The following is a 12,929-nucleotide window of genomic DNA, read 5'->3' on the forward strand; positions in this document are numbered from 1 at the left end:
TTCCTTCACCAAAATCCCTCGTGCTACCCTCTTATATGTAGGCACAGCCACCTCCCTCCCTCATGATCCCTTCCCAGTCCTTTGCAACTACCAATCTTTTTTTTTTACTCTCTATAATTTTGTTATTTCACGAACGCCATATAAATGGAATCATACAATATGTAACCTCTGAGATTAGCTTTTTTCATTCGGCAAAATACCCTTGGGATTTATCCAGATTATTGTGTATATCAGTAGTTTGCCCCTTTTTATTGCTGTGTGCTATTTCATGGTATGAATATACCACAGTTTAACCATTCACCCACTGAAGAACATGTGGGTTTTCTCTAGTTTTTGACTGTTACAAATAAAGCTACTATAAACATTTGAATACGAGTTTTTGCATAAACATAAATTTTCATTTCTCTGGTATAAATGCTGAGTGCAGTTTCTGCCATGTGGTAAGCACAGGCTTGGTTTTCTAAGAAACTGTCTTACTCTTTTTCAGAGTGGCTGTGTCATCTTAACATTCTCACCAGCTATGTATGAGTGATCTAGTTTCTTTTCCTCCTCACCAGTATTTGCTATTATCACTATGATTTTTTATTTTAACCACTCTGATAAAGATGTATTTAAGTCTCTTGTTAAATAATTACCTGAGCATATACTCTATCAAAGGAAAAGATAAATCCAGTAAAAGAAGCAGCTTAGGGATATAGGAAGAGTGGTGAAAATGAAACAGAAAACCTTACAGTTAAGTCTAATGGCTGATCATATATCCGTTGGATTTAATGGAATTGTTAGGGATTAATAAGAGGCCTAAGGTATAGGACTTTACCATGGGTTTCTAATAATAAGAATTTCTATGAGAATTTAAAGGCTCACAGCACTTCATCTCACTTTATAGTCACTGGTATTTCTACATTATATTGTAATTACTTGGGTACATGTTTAATGTTTGCCTACTAAAATCTGCTCTCTAGGAGCCCAGGAACTGTGGGACTGCATTTCCTACCCTTCGAATCCCTCAACGGTTGTCTCAGTGTTAGCCTAAGAGATAACAGTAGCAAACATTTTTAAAATGTGAATCTTACCTAATCAATAAATATAATAAGAGCAGGCTTTGGTAATACCTCACCAACAGTTTGGTATGAAATAGAATCAACGTTGCGAATTTGTGGATAATCATCTGAAGTAAATTCATATTGCTCATTCGGCCAGCGTCTGTTAATGACCAGTAAATTGCAACTGTGTTGACCTCTCAACCTACTCAGTTATTTAGGTGGTACCTGGTGTCCCCATTTAAGACTCTACAATACTGTTCATTAGTCCTGGAAAGGGACTGTTGTTTGCCCAGGCTTTTGCCAGTTGCTGCAGTTCAGCTCAAATCAGGTGGAAGATGGAAATTAGCTTCTCTTGGCACTAACAGAAGGGACATGATGGTCAGTACAAATGAGTTTTAGGATAGCTACAAAAATCAAAATACTCTTCTGTGTTGTTGTTCATGCCTTTCTTTCTACCCGAATTGAGTCATTCTCAATATTCAAAAACCAACTGTCCCAAGTTATGGTAGAGGGAGAGTTCCATCTTAAATATAGCCTGTAGGTACCAAAAACACATCGTACATAATACATAATCATAAAATACATATTCAAGATGCAGTAATTAACACGTGATTTCGTGGACTGTAAGAACACATTTCTAAGGCTCAGTTCATCCATAGGTTGGTTCAGTTAACTTTTATTGTGGACTTGCTCTGAGCCAAACAGTGCTCGATGTTATAGGTAGATTCGTTTATTAATCCTCACAACAGCTCTGTGAAGCAAGCGGCATGGTGCCCTTTTGACAGATAAAGTGGAAACTTGGGAGGCTTCCCTAAGTGCACATAGCTTGCAGTGCTGGATCCAGGATTTATACCCAAGTCTCTCTGACTCCAAAAGTCAGGTTCTTTCTTCAGTACATTCTCCTTAAGAGGCTTGTAGGTGTAATGGAGGAAAGTCTGCTAAAATGAAAACATTAAGTAATGACATAGACGGATGGAGACAGGAAGAGCTGGAAGTGCCTGATGGCTGATTTTCTAGCTCTGATAATAAGCTATTGGAGAAGGTGCTATAGGAGTTAAGAAAGGACTCTGTCAAAGTCGAGAAATTGGTTTAGCCAGGGCAATGAGTTAATGAAATCTTGCAACTACTTCCAGTAAGGCGTGAGAGAGGAAAATAATGCCAGTAACTGAGGAACACAAAGAAAAGTTAGTGATCCAAACACTTAATTTTAAAAGTGTGACAAAAAGCATAATCAAGCACACTGACACTTGCGAACTGTTACCAACCTGTGTGCACATGAAATCCTATTAACTTGAAAGTAAAATTCTTTTTGAGAAATGTGATGGTTATAGTGGAGTTGTTTTTAAAGATTTGTTTTTCAAATCTCGTGGCAAGGGAGATCAGGGACTAGGTGTGTGCCATTGAATCCTGTGTGAACAGCTTTTGAGAATTCTCATTAACTACAGAAATTGAAGGATTATCAAGCCAGTAATTGACTTTTTAACCCTCACTTCAAACCAAATGGAGTATTACAAAAATTTCTACAGAAAGAATAAAAATGAGAGACTGAAAACATCTTCCTCGACCCTAAGAAGCAAACTTTTCTTTTTTTTCCTAAAAGAAATAGTACCTAAAAATTAGAGAACGCACATATTTCCTCAGGTGGTAGTGGTGGTAATGTGTCTAGCTAGCTTTCATTTTAAGTAATTTATCACTTGGGAATTATAATCCAATTTAATGTTAGCCCAAGTCTTTGGGCTAATGAAATGATGCTATATCTAGTATTTTAGGGTTCCCTGCTTTTGTGTGACAAGAACCTACCTATCCTTGATTTTGGACATGACCCTAAGCCTAGAGGTAAGGTCAGTGTAGGTCCCAAATTGGAGGATTCACAAAGTATTTGAGGAAGGGAGCAAAGGGAAGGAAATGTCCCCACAGGCCATATCCTCCTCCCTATTGGAAATCCTGGGAATCCAGAGAGAAGAGCATAGCAGGAAGGGAAAGTGGCCACAGGGGAGCATGACAGCAGCAGCCCTGGCTTTCAAGATGTATCTTGAAAGCTTTTGAGGTTGACCACTGTGGATCGGTTGTGGATGCTAGTGTTAAGTCAGTCGCACAGATGACCATGTGAAATAGAGCAGGGTTGTAAATACTCCAGCCAAAGGATACAGAGGCATTGCAAACCTTAGCAACTTACAAAATAGAGTTGAGGCTCCACAGCTTAGGAGAAATTTCTGAAATCTGGTGAGGGACTGAGTTACAGGGAGTTAAGGGGTATTTGAGAGTTTTTGGGGTCCAGGAAAATGTTACAAAGTTTAGAAAATGATTCATAAATATGCCTTGTAGTATGTTACTCAGCTTGCTATGCACCTGTTAAACACAGTCTTATCTTTAACTTAGATAACTGAGAATACTTTTAAAGGAGAAAAATGGGTTTGATTTTTATAGGGCTTATTTTATTCATTCAACATCCAGTGCACATTTACTGAGTACCCACGATGTTGTAGGAATGGCGCCTGCTTGACTGCCTGTGAAAGGCAAGGTACTTTGGCCACACGCTAGTTCCAGTTCTTTCCAAAAAGGTCATACACTGGCTTCTGAGAGGCTTTGGCTCTTGCATATGGTTCTTCATCCCTGTCTATATCAGTCAACTCTTTATAAGCCTCCCTTCCTCCACAAGTTAATATCTTTGATGTCACCAATGTTCTCCCATCGAAGACATTTCTAAGTTTAGAATTTTGACCCAGCAAGTATCATTCTTCTCACTTTTGTCCCTATATGGGGAGGTAGAAAATCTCCATGGGAGAATTTCTGCCTCCCCCTAAGAGTGAAATGGCCAAAAATAATGTTATTAAATGAATTCGTATGTTAAATTTTAACTTTTCATTAGAAAAGATACATCTGTGTACTTTCCTACATGCATACTTCAAAAAAGCATTTTTAAAAGATACATAGTCCACTGGATGTGTCAGCTGTCCATAGCTATTAGGAATGTAGGGAAGTTAAAACCTAATGTTTATTTAAAATATCCTCATCCAGCCTGAATCTGAGTCTGGCTGGAGTCCGCATCTCATTAACTTCCCTTCATTTCTGCACACGAAGAATTCCTTTGTAAACTGCCTGATTCAGCCAGCTCCAGTTGTTCCAAAGATGAGCTCTTCTAGATGCCAACTCAACATGTGTTGCATTTTCACCACTACCTGGTAATCATTCTTCAGGTGATGACGGACGTTCTTTGGAGGTGGGGAGTTGCCATCCTGCGATAGTCCTCTTCTGAAAGAGCTAGCCGCCTTTTTTTCTAGATTATTAGTAATTTCAGAAAAAAATGTCAACAACCGAATTTTCATGGAACAAAGAAAGCAGTGAATCCAGGTTGCAGGTTTACTTTCTCTATGCTCAGATATGCAGGGAAAATAGGGCTTCTTAATTTTCCACGGCTAATCTTGCTCACTAAAACCTACTTCCCCAAATTTAAATTTACCAATTCATAATATTTCAGTCTCTTCTGATGTAAACAGTCACCTCAATTAAGATAGTCTCCTTATTAAAAGTTGTACTCCCTTGCAGGGCTAGCGTAAATTGTCCCTTTTATTACTCCATCTTTTTTAGGTAAACACCATTGGAAATGTAGAGTCTCAATTACATGTTGACAGTGCACAAAGACAAGAATATTGCTACGGGCCCCTCCACTTTCCACCTCAAACCATCACCCTCATGCTGTGGCATTGAGTCACCCTTTTATACTTTCTTTAATTTTGACCATGTACATATATAACTATTTAAAAAGTAAATTATAATACTTCAAGACGCCCAAAGAATTCATTTCTAGTGATACTTTGCACAACCCAGGTTTTCCGTCACTCCTTAAAACGCACACTGTAGGTAGGTACTTGCTGTTTTTAAATTGTAAGTTGTTCGGTACCAGTGGTGACTTTCCCAGACCTAAGATTCTTTCTGCCCCGTGGAAATGCCGCGGTGATTTCAGAGGATGGACTGGCTTGATTTCTCTGGCTTCAAACCACCACAGGAATCTCGTTTGACAAATCCTGCCTCACCTTCCTTCTGAATTAATAATACATCATTCAGCAAATCGTTTTGAATTCTTGCTGTGCATAAAACTCTGTGCTAAGTCCACAGGAGATACAAAAATTGAATAGGATATTGTCCTTGCCTCTAAGAAGCTTCAAGTTTAAACTTTAAGTTTATACCATTTAAATCTTATTTGTCATGGACTGATTCTCCCATTCTTCTCTCTTTGTTGATGAAAGTGGGCAGGGGAGTAAGAGTACTTAGCGAGAGAGGCAGTTCTTCAGAGGGGTAGACTGCAGTAGACAGTGATGAGGATTCAGGAATTCACCTCACATTGAAGTGGATGTGGAAACTTGGACCAAGCATGGCCTCTGAGTCTCACTGGGCAGCTGGCCAGCCTCTAGGCTCTTGGCCATTAAACCATAAATCATCCATGGTGAAGCCAACTAGAAGATATATAATATAATTGGAAAAACTTGGCAATTTTAATATAAAATATTACTTTTAAATATGTTTACAAAATAATTTATTAAGACATCTTTATTTGTAGAAAAAAAGTGTCTATAAAGAAAAAACATTTAAAACTCATCCAATGTAGAAGTTGATAGGTATATACATACACTCATATATAATCTTTTGACATGATCAATGGCTACTTCGAATGCTTATAAGGTATTCCTCTATTACTTCCAGCTTTTTGAGTGAGCAAAAAAAGCATTGGTACAGATCAATCTAGCACAGCCCAGAATTCTAAATCACCCTATTAACACAGTGAAAAACGCATTATTGCCATATCTAGGCTATAGATTGAATATTTATTTCAGTCTACTTTACCAGCCAAAATTATATGGCTTGTCACAGCCTGTTTTTTCTCCTTATTATATTGGCAAGGAACACTCTGTGCTTTATTGAGGATATTAAGTTAGAAAGGCTACATTCAGCATTAACTTGACTTGCACATGCAAGAAATTCTGGGGCTCAACTCCAAGGGGCCTATCCTGGAAGGAATGGCAGATCCTTGGATTCATTTTTCCCTGAACCGATGTGTCCAGGAATGTCTATTTGCATAAATTCCCTAGGATACTATTTTGAATCATCTTATATTGTGGAATTAACACAAAGGTTTTTGCCAATCATTCACCCTTGATTCAGGGACCATACTACAGGCCAGTCGGAAAAATTACTCAAGGCCCTTGATATACCTTTCTGTCAGCTCCACGTTTTGTTAACTTGGTTATTGTTTTGATCTTTTATCGAAGAATGGTCAGGGGAAATGAGTATAGACCATAGCAGCTTTTCTGCTTTAACCACTTTAGTTAAGATCCCAAATTATGAATTTTTATTTTTTATCTGTACTGTCTCTACCCTATCATCAGCAGAGATAGTGGTAAGTTAACACTGAACAGGTATATAAATGCATTTTATTTAAGTGTATTTCATTTCAAAGGAGTGTATTAAACTTTATTTTTGGAAAGTACAAAGAGATACAAAAGTGGACAGGATATTACACGGAAACCCCATGTAACCTATACCCAGCTTCAGTAATTTTCAACTCATGGCCAATCTTGTTTCATCCCACTGTCCTGGTCCTCGTAGAATTTGAAGCACATCCCAGACATCACGTCATTTTACCTGTATATATTTTAGTAAGAACTCCAGTTTTTAACTGCGGACTCCTTTTTAGAAAAGTAACTGTAATGCCATTATCATACCTTTACAAAATTAATCATTCTTAATAATCATCAAATAGGTAGTCAGTGGTCAACCTTCTAATTGTTTGAGAAATTACTTTTTTACTTTGGATTGTGATTTAAATAGGGCCTACTTGTTCAGCCCCACCCCATCACTTCTTTTTTCATTGTGAGAGTATTTACTGAAGACATGGCTTTGTTTATCCCATAGTCCAGGTTTTGCTGATTACACCCTCATGGTTTCTCATGACATACTCCTCTCCTGTTTGACCTGTAGATTGGTTGTTGGATGTAGAGTTTTCATCAAACTGAGGCTTGACTTCCTATCTGGTGTTGTTTCCTCCTGTCAGGAGACACAATGTCAGAATGCCTTTCTTTCTGTGATTTTAGCAGCTGTTGATGACCACTGACTAGATTCATTAATTCATTAGGGGTTTTAAAATGGTGATGTCCTCATTTTATCACACATTAGCTAGAATGTTCAAAGGACTTCTAAACAAGAGAGTGCCTGGCACACAGTAGGTGCTTAATATTTTATTGAATATTTTATCTCATGGAATATTAATATTTTATCTCATGGAAATGTATTAATTTCCATGAGAACCCCTGTGATGTGGGAAATTATCGTGTGCCTTTGATAGAAAACTTGCTTGCCTTTGATAGAAAACTTGCATCGCTTTTCATCCTAGAATCACCATCCTTCTCCATTTTGCATAAAGCATTACTTACAGATTACTTAAGTTGCATTATCCTTGCCACTCTCAATATCTTTTGGTGCTGGATATCATTTTAAATGTGGCCGTTTTTTGAAGTTCTTTTAGACTTATCTGATGATTATCCTTTCTCAGTCTTATGCCAGCTTAACTTTGCACTCCTGACATATACTGGAAAAGCAGAGAAAGCGAGGACAGGAAAACTAAGGAGGCCCTGAGATGTGTTTCAGAACAGAGCCTCCACCTTAGGGCCAGCACCAAGCACCTTTTAAGCTGTTGGAGTGGTTGAAGGTCTTTGCAGTTGACCCAGCCTGTGACACACACTATCCACAAAGGCTTCCTAAAAAGAAAAGTGATATTTTTACCAGACTCCAAATTCAGCCTTGTTTATCGAAAACAAGCTTGCCTTTTATCATCCATTTAGTCGTGTGTCTACAAAACAGTAAATTAAGAGTGTCTGTAAATAAAAGCTTGAATTTTGCCCTTGACACAGTGTGTATAAATACCTCTGGTGTAGGTCGATTTGAAAACACTGGTAGATTATTATCTTTATTTTTTCTGACAACATACAGCACATATTCACAGTAAATGCTTTCAGTGCTGAAGATTTTTCATGAGCATTGTAATGAAGCACAAGATCAAGTTCTCAAATTTAAGACACAGATGTAATGCTGTACATTCTTACTGTTGAATATTTTGGTATTTACTTGTTTGTTCACATGAAAAGCATTATAACAAATACACATTTCTGTTATGTTCAGAGTGCACAGCAGGGAGCACAAAGTAAAACCAGCCTTTGGTGAGCACAGCAATCTTGTGTGTATCATGAGAAAAATATAGTTACAATCTGAAGTCAAATTTTATTCCAGTGAGGCACACTGATAATGTGCATTGGTTTTCAGAGGGAAATCGCATTCCCAATATTTTGTTGAGATTATAATTTTCATGCAGGTAAAAGTTTAGATAGGCTTTGAAAAACCAGTAAGATTTTAAAACATAGTAAGACCTTCCAGAAGAAACAACATAAGCATCAGGGCTTAATCTTCAGTGCACATTTACGGGTGTAAGGGGTTTCGATCTGACTAGCGTGGAGGTGTCTCTAGGCAGGTATTAAATAACAGAGAAATTGGCTGGAGCCTAGTCGTGAGGACCTTCGGTGTCAGAATGAGGTGGTGGCACCAGGTATTGAAGGTACTGAAGGCTTCGAGCACGGGCATGACGTGACCTGGTCAAACACAGGTGTCAGGAAGGGAGCAGAAAGGGAAAAAGAGGAAGTTGAAAACAAAACATTAGCAAGGAGGGACGTTTTTATTATAGAAGCTGCAGGATTGAGCAGCTGAACGAAAGGAAAAGGAGTGATGGTGTCTGCAATCCACATTAGAATGGTTTCAAAGAAAAGAGAAGTGCGGAGAAAACTGCTTTGGGGAAAATGAGAGATTAGGTTTGTAGCAAGTCAATGTACAGAAGTTTAAAGATGTCTAGAAGGCCATTGGAAGTATACAGGGCTGGAGCTTAGGCATGAATTCGGACTAAACTAATATTTTAGGAATTGTCTATAGAGGGATGATAGTTAGACTCTACCTCTAAATATTCTCAAATCTGTTCACTTCTCCCTTAAACTCTCCTGCTGCCATCTCATTCAAGTATCATCTCTTACTTGCACTATTGAAATACTCCCCAGTCAAAAGTAGGTACCCCTTATGTGAGGTATCTCCACGGCATCCCGTTTTTCCTTCCTAGGCCTTATTGTGATCTGTAACTCAGGCTTGTATAACTTTGAAGACCATATAATTGTCTTTTTTACTTACTTCTGAAGGTCCAGCAACTTCCTTGGTGGCTGGCACAGACTAGACACTCATTGTTTTTCCCAAGAAAAAAGTAGAGGAAGAAAAGAGTCAAAGAGAGAACCTTGGTGGGCATCTTTAAGCTGTAGAAGGAAAGAGTGGGAAAGAAAAATAGGAAGGCAAAGAACCCATAGAAGGCTGGATACAGTAGCAGAGGGTGCATGGAGGTTCTTAGGGTAATTGATTCTACAGGTGGAGGAGTAACAAGAACAATAAGAACAACTAAAGTTTATTGGATGCTTTCTGTATGCCAGTTATTATTCTAAAACTTAACATGGATTACTTCAGTCTTCCCACTATCTCTGTGAGATAGGTGTCCCTGTTACCTTATTTACAGATGAGTCACAAGGCCCCAAAAGGTTAGATACTTTGCTCAAGGACAAACAAGTGGGGTAGCATGAGTCAAAGCAGGCCACCTGCTTTGGAGTCCTAACCGCCATGCAGGCACTCTAGCTCCTTCTGGCAGTGGAACGGGTAAAATGTGCAGGTCTGAGGAATGTGGCAGAGAAAATGGAGGACCAGCCACTCTTTATGACGTCTGGCCATGAAGAGAGGATAGCAGTGTCTATCATTCTGAGCTAAAACATTTCCCACGTTAGGTCACCAAATCTGCAGAAATTGTTTGTGAATAGAGCATTCCTGATGTTTCACTGGCCATGAGAGACAGAGAATATGCTTTTATTTCAGAACAGATAGTTTTGATCATGTCTTCAGGATGTTATACCAGTTGCTTTGACATTGACTTTTCTTTTTACTACATTCCATTATTATTATTGACTTAAAAGTCCTTGAGAGAGAGAAAAAAAATCTGGCTTTGATAGTAAAAAGAATTGTGGTAAAACTTGCTTTCAGTTTTACATATGTCTGTAAATCATTTCTGCTTGCTTTTTTTACAACTGAGGAAGTAAAGTCTTGTCCAAGGTTGATGGAAAAGCACCTGTATTTGTATTGCAACCTGTGTTTTGCATAGCAGATGCACAGGTACAGGATCCACCAGCCACAGCCAGGCCAGGCAGACATTCTGGAACAAAATGTGTGCCTGAGTGACAGACTAGACTAATTGGTGGCTGTCATGTTACAGAATATTGCATACTCTCAAAGCTCACAATGTTAAGATTTTAGCAGATTTATGGATTCCTTTAAGAACTGGAAGGATATGAATAACAGAACTATTTTGTTCCTAATTGATGCAGATCTGCAATGCACATGACTGAAATCTGTTCCTAGAATTTTTCATTACAGAAATTTTTGAATTTGATTTAAAATATATGCCTATATATTTATCTTTTTCTTCTTTAACTTTTTTTATGGATGATAACTTTGCTAACCCAAAATCTAACTATGTGGTTAAGTTTCCATACAATAGGAATGGAATTGATCTTTTCTAAGCCATTCACTCTGAAAGTAGGAGCCTGATGTCCTAGGGACAGTCGAACACCAGTGAGGGATGCCGACAATTCAATTTAAGAATGCAGAGAAAATGAATCTTTTTAAAATTTATTTGTAGCTTTTTCATAGTCAATTTTCTCTTGAAGTTTTTTGTTTTTTATTTTTTTTTTAATAAACCAGGACAAATATTCGACCACTTAAAACATTGGGACAGCATCAATAGCTAAAATTGGACCACAGCCTGACTTTGTATCACTTATAAAATGCACATTTTCTTTTCGGCCTGTCCTTGGGCAGGAAAAGAGACTTCAAGTACAAACCAACCAATTCAGGTTAACTATTACATTTAAAATATAAGAAAAATAATTTTCTCAAGAAAGCTTTTTGATGCGCAGAATCAATTTGTGGATGTTTTGCAGAAGATAATGAAGTAAATATAATGGAACCAGGAGTGCCTTTCAGTCCTTACCACTGTTTACCACTCTGGATTCCTGTTAGGAACGTTAACCACATTGTCACAGGGTCTGATTACAATTTACTTTTGAAATCACTTTGCTTCTTTGAGGGAACATTTACCAATGAGTAGTTTGGGCTGTGCAGGACACCTAATATACAGATGCCATATTGCAAAGTTGTATACCTGAAATTTGTAGAATGTTATTAACCAGTGTTACCCCCAATAAATTTAATTTTAAAAAATGAAAAAATTCTGTCGTAAAGGAGAGTCATACACAAGCTACAAGAAAAGAACTTTATCGTAGAGAAAGACACCTCATGGTTAGGCAAGCTTCCTGGACTCTCTTCCACTGCTGAAGGCTCCTGAGTGTCAAAGCCCCAACTGCCTCGGGAGCCATGTTGACCGCCTCCTATCTTGACCTTGTCTCCCATCACTTTCCTGTCATAGGATCACTATCTCCTTTGGTTGCATCCACCTACTTTTATTTCCTTCTCCTCCATACTGTCTGCTGAATGGATAATTAAGCAGTAAGTCTTGTTCTTTGTTGAGATCATAATTTTTAAAAAGACTTAGTACAGGGAGCCAAATGGCAACTTATAAAGACAAGCTTTGAAAAGGAGGCCACTGAACTCCAACAAGATTAAGATTTTGAGAACAGAAGCCAGACAAACACATTTCAGCTGAGTCTTCATGCTGAGGAGGGTACAAGTTTATAGAGACCACTGGTTGTCAATTTCTCTGCTCTAGTGCTTGAGTGTGTTTGCTAGAGTTGACTGCCTAGTTTCAAATCTTAGCAATGCCACTAACAAGCTGTGTGGCATTGAGCAAATTACTTTATCTCTCTATGTCTGAATTTTTTTCATCTGTAAAATAGAGACAATAATAGTACCTAATACAAAGAACTGTGAAGATTGAATCCAAGTAAACCACTTAGCACCTGGTGCATGGAAAGTACTCAATAAATACTGTTAGGAAAACATTCATGGAGAGTTACAAAAAGATGTGCATACTTTGGATTTGCATAAAAATATCATCTTGGAGCCCTTGTGATAATCCTTACTGCAATGATCTAATAATAACCTCAAATGTTTTTATTTTGATTTTTCCTTTATCAGCCATACCCTGGGAGCAATGCAGGACTTGTGTGTCTGCATATCTGGAGCGCTCTGATTCTGTGCAAATGAGACTTACGAGCCATTTGAGTTGACCAGCTTCCTGGTCCTTTTTCTTACTCAGGTGCTGGAAAGCTTCAAAATTATGGACTATAGCCTTTTGCTGGGAATCCACATCTTGGACCATTCCTTCAAAGAGAAAGAAGAAGAGACCTCACAAAATGTGCCTGATGCTAAGCGGCCTGTGATGCAGAAGGTTCTCTACTCAACAGCAATGGAATCCATCCAGGGTCCAGGGAAATCTGGAGACGGGGTCATCACAGAGAACCCAGACACGTACGTACGGCCACCCGCCCACACGCCTTCTTGGTTGGGGCAGCCCACATCACTGAGTAATTAAATGCAATCGTGTTCCTTTCATGGTGGCTCTTTGGGAACAGATTACCTCCATTCACTGTATATTCAAAATACCCACCACAATAGTGGGTTGTTGGGTGGGGAGGGAGAGAATATACTTTTATTTTGAATAAACATGTATTTATGCAAATACATGTAGGAATTACGTTCACAAATTTAGAATTTTTTATCTGCATAAGAGGATTCTGTTGTTCTAATCCTGTCCCCTGGCTAATGTGGTCTCTCACCTCAGCCAGATGTGATAGTAACAGCAGA

At 38.3% G+C, this 12,929-nt stretch overlaps 1 protein-coding gene across 7 annotated transcripts in view; it reads left to right on the top strand.

The window, feature by feature from the left end:
- The window catches only part of PIP5K1B (phosphatidylinositol-4-phosphate 5-kinase type 1 beta), a 281,846-nt gene that overhangs the window by 182,469 nt on the left and 86,448 nt on the right, over positions 1–12,929 (top strand). For all 7 annotated transcript variants that reach the window (XM_039836789.1, XM_039836768.1, XM_039836464.1 and 4 more), the window contains one exon: positions 12,382–12,593. In XM_039836789.1, the coding sequence (XP_039692723.1) occupies positions 12,382–12,593 (212 nt within the window). The remainder of the gene's footprint in view (positions 1–12,381; positions 12,594–12,929) is intronic.

The sequence above is a fragment of the Pteropus medius genome, unplaced genomic scaffold, assembly GCF_902729225.1.
Source record: "Pteropus medius unplaced genomic scaffold, Ma_sr-lr_union100, whole genome shotgun sequence".
NCBI classification, from domain to species: Eukaryota; Metazoa; Chordata; class Mammalia; order Chiroptera; family Pteropodidae; genus Pteropus; species Pteropus medius.